The sequence below is a fragment of the Pinus tabuliformis genome, chromosome 9, assembly GCF_031772625.1.
Source record: "Pinus tabuliformis cultivar Carrire ecotype Pingquan chromosome 9, CPIR1, whole genome shotgun sequence".
Taxonomy (NCBI): Eukaryota; Viridiplantae; Streptophyta; class Pinopsida; order Pinales; family Pinaceae; genus Pinus; species Pinus tabuliformis.
This window is the reverse complement of record NC_142307.1, coordinates 209,654,558-209,660,713: the sequence shown is the minus strand read 5'-3', so window position 1 is coordinate 209,660,713 and position 6,156 is coordinate 209,654,558. Positions and strand designations below refer to the sequence as shown.

Below are 6,156 nucleotides of genomic sequence, written 5' to 3'. Positions count from 1 at the left end.
TTAAGTCGCTTAAACACACTATAATTTCACACCAACAGAGAGTGTCCTCTTGTTGGTCCTGATATTTAATTGAAAAGCTTAAGTTTTGGTATCACTTGCATTGATATTGCTATTGCTTTTGGCACTTTTCTAACAATGGCAACGAAGTGATTAAATTTGAGAATTGTTCAGCCACTCACTTGAAGTTTTAAAAATTACTCTGATTCATTTCAAGATAGTATCCAAGCTGTATATAAAAATGGATCTGATTTATTTCGAAGAAAATATTGTCAACTATCCAACCAGGATGAAAATGATGGTGATTCTTTACTTAACATATAAGCATAAAGTGTCATTATTTTCCAGTTATGCGTTGCTTTCTTGGTGTGCTGATTCCATCTTGGGCTTACTATGAAATTTGGACCTAAAAAGCTAACGAGTTTTGATATTTTATTAGGCCTTTGTCTAAATTTGTCATTATTTTCTAGTTATGCATTGCTTTCTTGGTGTGCTGATTCCATCTTGGGCTTACTATGAAATTTGGACCTAAAACTCTAACGATTTTTGATATTTTATTAGGCCTTTGTCTAAATTTGACAGTTGGGAAGTATGAAGTTTATTCAAATTTGACAGTAAAAAATATGAAGCTTGTTATTTGTAAACTAAGGCGGGTTTGGTTATGGTTTTATTTCTATTCAGTGCTCTTCAGCCCTGGCCACCATTAATCTAGTTGACCCGCGAATGCATGCGCTTTTCATCTTAAATAGTTTCCTTGGTGGTCAATCTTCCAACAGTAATTAAAAATGGAAACAAAGCAATCTGTAAAGACTTTACTACTTGATTATAACAAAAACATTACAGAAATTGAAAATCAGCATAAATCAGTAAACCCGAACGAAACGACACATTTAAACTGTAAAAGCATAAGGATGACCGACTGATAGTAATCAGCATGATAAGAAAGTAATCACTAGTCATTCGCCCAGATGTTCACATAACCAGTTCAAGGAAGACATCAATACAACATTCCCAACATCACCAGCATAACCCAGACCATGACCATGACAAATAAAACAGAGCTTATGCTCAAACTGCGACAGATTCATGATAAACTTAAACTTCTCTGGTATACAAAAACTCCACGTCGCGCTTCTGAACAGATTTATTACTAATCATCATTTCATTTACCAAAATTGGTAGAACCACTAACATCAGAGACAACAAGGGCAGATATTATAGCGGCAGCCCTTCAAGTCCAAAAAGAAAATCTACCTGGTGCTGAATTCAATACCATTCTCAAAACTCAGTGTTTGAGTAACAAGTATAATTGCATTCAATAGCATTCTCAAAACCCAGTGTACAAGGACCACTTATAATTACAGGGAGAGAAGCCAAGCTAGGTGTTATGTCCACTATTTCCGTGTTTTTTATGTTCTTTTTTCACATTAAAAATGGCTATATACATGAAGATAAGTTTATGTAAATCTCGGTTGAGTTTATTAGACATAAAATAGTTTGCATTTTGACTTTTTAGTGCTTTATCAAATTGAAATTAAAATAGTATGTATTAATACTTAATTCATGAAAAAATTTAGAACTTTTGCTCTGAACAAAAAAATCTCTTTCTGAAATTGGCCAGGTCTAATTCCTGGTAGTCTTCATTTATAAAGAATTATATTATTCAGCTTGATTGCTTGAAACAATCCCAATAATGCAACTTGAAAACCTAAGGATGTCTGAGTTAATATCATAGACAGACATAATTCATAGTTAAGTACCATAGACAACTGAAGGGAAATGCTTGCATACAGAGGAATGAAGATATAAGATTAAGCTCCTATATTGATACTTAATTATATCCTTCAAATCATTTTGAATAACAGACCTTCTCAGCTTACAATAATAGGGTGTTACCGTTAAACTCTATTTCTGATAAGTCATTGACTAGAGATCTAGAATTTGGTTAAACCCATTATTCTAGTCAATCATCCAAGAGTATACATTATTGAGAAATGCTGATGAAGGTATACAGTATGAAATGTAGACGATAATGGCTGAATCTGAGCGCTGGCAACAGAGGATGGAGTTGCCGATCCTGATGATTTATTTGAATCATGTTACTCATTTATTTACCAGCTGAATCCATGCAGCAATGCTAGGAACACCTTGATTCACTGCGAAGACCATGTAGTAACTTGGAGGAGCAACAATTGCATTGGGAGGAGCAGTTGCAGTTATAGTATATGTCGATGCACCAAGGCCATCAGGAATGGCAGATGAAACCTCCAACTTGATCAATCTCTGACCCTGAGAAAATGAATGTGTTGAAAAAGGAGCACTTGCCATATTTACCTCAATAATTCCCACAACTGGAAGCTCAACAGAAACCTGAACGATGAAGCTGGATCCATAGTTAAGAACATCTGGAGATTTGATAATTTTAGGACGCAGATTAGCCATATTCGTCCTGAGATACTCGGGTGAAAAGGCTTCAATTCTGAGTTCTGTAGGAAATGTTGCAGTATAATTATAATTATAGTTAGGATTACTGCCTGCAACCAGTATCCTACCATCTGGAAGCAAAACTGCTGTTGAATGATACATTCGCGGTATGTTTGTAGGATTCAAAGTCATGAACCTCAGGTCAGGAGCTGCAGAGGGCTGATACAGAACTGGATTCAGACATGGGCTGGATGCTAAACCGAAACCCTGTGAACCAGCCTGAGCACCATTTAGAATCATTACATCCCCTGTGGGAAGCATGACCATGTCTCCCATAATCCTCACAAATGGCATGTCCTCAATTTCCCATGAAGCTGCATCATCTGTTGCCACCATTCTTCCACAACTGCCATTTGCTGAAAGAGGAATCCTTTCAAGGAAAGCACCATATCTTGCACCCCCACATATAACAATCTCCCCCTTTGCATAATCATCCTCTGGTGTCAAGGGCAACATCACAGATGATCCAGCAGAAGGGTAATTTCTAGGACCACCCTCCAGTGCAGGGTATTGTTTTAGGACAGTGTTGGCCTTATAATCATAGAGAACTGACTCAGTATTCGCAAAAATGAATAGATTGTCATTGGGTAGCAAATGAACATAAGGATACAGATTGTCCAGCTGGTCATCTCCAGATTGGGCCAGAAATGGCATGGCAATGGGGTCTTTGGGACTTGGGGGATAATACTCAACACTGTGAGAATCTTTTCCTCCGACAATAATAACTCTCCCATCAGGAAGAATCTGGTTAGTTGAATACCAACGTCCTTGTTTCAGTTCGTCATCCTCCAGCTCAGTCCAGTCACAGAGCTCCTCAGGTGGACAAGGAGCAAATTTCCTGATCTTCTTGTTGCCATCAAAAGCCCCTCCTGTCTGCAGCAAAGTTCCATCGGGGAGAAACTGGCCAGAAGAGCACCATGTGTCTGTAAGTATCTTCAATGGACGAATCCCATTGGTGGCAGGGTTCAAGAGCACAGAATGTGCACTACAGTCGTGCTGAAGGGCTTGGTCATTAGGATCGTCCCTGCAATTCCCTGGCGGTAAACTGATCTTGCTCTCTCCAATGTCTGTCCTGTCCAGCAACACCACTGTTCCATAATGGGTCACTGCAGTGTGCATTGATGCAATCCCTCCATTCTCGGCAAGCAATTCCCATGTTCCAGGGAGTTGGGCATCTGCAGCTCTGAAAATAAATACATTTACCAACACAACTACCTGGAATAACACTGTCGTTGCTGCCATCTTATATCTACTTGGGCAGCCTTGTCTGTCCTTCTAATTTTCAGACTTACTGGAATGAAGAGAAACTGAAGTGTACTAATTCTTAATACCCAAAATTACTATTTTGATCAGATCCCCGTAAGAAGCATCTCTGCAGGCTGCAACAGATGGCATGTTTATACATCCAAATGTCCGAGATCAGTGCGTTGAGCTAAAAAGTGATAAATTCAAGAAGAAAAATATAATATAAACAAGAAGCCATACAAACATTTTACAGTAATAAAATTGGCATGCATTGCAATGGTTTGACAGTGAGAGTACTACTCACAGAATTTTGTGCAAGTCCTATACTGAAAGTGTCCTGTCTATCACAGACACAGACTCTTGTTGGGACAAAGCGATGGGCTTGCTACGCTGCTGTATTACTCGCTGAGCAGTATATATTACTTCCAATGGACTAGAAGAATGGCAGAAAAAGCTTATCTGCAAATACTGACAGAACCAACTGGAACCAACTGTCTATTGCGCTGCAAGAGACGAAGCCATGAAGATGCTGGGAAACAGTATGTGGGACCTGACATAGGAAGAAAAGTGACCGAAAGCGAAGTACTCATTTCTTAATGAAGTTCTGTAAGTGCGTCTAACACTAGCGGAGTGTCGAACGCTTGTTTCTATAATTCATCATCTCTTGATTATTATTGGTGCCTTCCACTGTACTATTGTGGTAAAATGACTAAGCTAAGGGGTAAAAGTAAAAAGAGGACGGAGAAGCGTAGGGAAACACCTCTCCAAAGGTGAAAACTCCCTTTCCATGTCACTGACATTGAGTTTCTTTTCTCATCCCCAGTCAAGCTTCAAGAAGTCACGGGAAACCAGCAATTTGTAGCAACGCTTAATTAAAATCTCAAATTGCCGTAGTTAGCCTAATACTTCATTCCTCGGATCTCATATATTTTTTGAAGTTTTCTTCATTGTTAACCCTTTATTCTTCACATTTATTTTATACTTCATTCCTCGGATCTCATATATTTTTTAAAGTTTTCTTCATTGTTAACCCTTTATTCTTCGCATTTCTTTTATATATATACACGAGAGCTAAAAAAAAATTTAAGATATTTTTTCACATTACAAACCAAGTTTGGGCAATATTTTTATGGATTTTGCAAAGACTATGAGAATAACATTTTGTTAGCTCAGGAAGGGATAAAGTTAGGGCGTGCCAGCTTCTCACACAAAGAATTGTGAGTGACAATGATCAAAAGACACCCTACATTAAGATTCTGGTTAATGATGTGTAAATATATTTCCAATTAAATAATCAAACTCATCATTATGACACAAGAGTCAAAGGAAAAGGTAAGAAGGACAATGATACAATAATAAAATAAAATATAAATTTAGAAAAAGAGAAGAAAGTTTTGGGAAAAAAACCAAAGCACATACCCCAACTATAAAACAAACCAAAAAGATAATACCCAGAAAAACATGTAAGAAAAAAATAAATAAATAAAAATATTTAATTAATTAAATTAAATTAATAAGATTTCAAAATATATATTAAATTAAAAGATTATATAGATATCATATTCATATGTAAAATAAAAGCAATATAATAAATAATATTAATATGAGATATATTAATAATAACACATATAAATCATATATAAATTAAATAATATACAAGTATTATTAGGTATAAATAAATTAATACCGTAGAAATTAAGTAAAAGAAATAAGATAAGGAATAAAAATAAAAGGAAGAAAGGAAAGGGAAGGAAGATAGAAGGGAGGCAAAGTAATTTATTAACAATTTTTTTTAGGATTATTGTTGATGTACATTGAATCATTTTAATATGATTATAGAAATGATTTACATTCACCATTTTGTTGGTTGTCTTTTAACATTGGTTATTGTGATTGATCTCATTAATATTTCTGTGTGTACAGACGTTACATCAATGAATGATGAAGACATCATAGCTGATGTTCAGATGGTTGACACGAGAAATAGTGAGAGGGAAAATTCTCCTATCCAGCTTGTCATAATTTTGAAAGGGCAAGAATAAGAATTCAAGCTTTCCATCATTGGAGAAGAAATGAGGTGAAGATACATCACTACCTCATGGCGAGGAAAGTGAAGATGAAGCCTCGACTCAAGATGAACAAGCATGGACTCACAAGCAAAAAGACCAAAATGAAAACCTCTATTACCAAGTTTTTTCATGTTTTAATTGTAATCCTAGCTGAGACTAAACTAGCAGGCGTATGTTATTGTTCAGTACCCTTTCTCCATTAAGGGGGAGTGTTGGAAGTAATGGAGAAAGGTAAACTTAGATTATTGTTATGATGATGATAGGTTTGAGACTCTAATCTTAGACCTCATATCCTAATATCTAAGGAGCGGTTGAAACCATCCCGTTAGTGTGAAAGCCTATATATTTGAGGCTCATCTGA

The 6,156-nt window shown here is 36.3% G+C and overlaps 1 protein-coding gene across 2 annotated transcripts; it reads right to left on the bottom strand.

Annotated features, from left to right (window-relative positions):
• Window positions 1–1,795: 1,795 nt before the first annotated feature.
• LOC149147891 (glyoxal oxidase-related protein) lies at window positions 1,796–4,352 on the bottom strand. Of its 2 annotated transcripts, none has more exons than XM_089439173.1 (2): window positions 4,031–4,352; window positions 1,796–3,860 (listed from the first exon to the last, which is right to left on the bottom strand). In XM_089439173.1, the coding sequence occupies exon 2, from the start codon at window positions 3,721–3,723 to the stop codon at window positions 2,101–2,103; it is 1,623 nt and encodes a 540-aa protein (XP_089295299.1). In that variant the 5' UTR covers window positions 3,724–3,860; window positions 4,031–4,352; the 3' UTR covers window positions 1,796–2,100. The 2 variants fall into 2 exon arrangements, with proteins under 2 accessions (XP_089295299.1, XP_089295300.1); XM_089439174.1 differs by having other exon boundaries at window positions 1,796–3,853.
• Window positions 4,353–6,156: the final 1,804 nt, after the last annotated feature.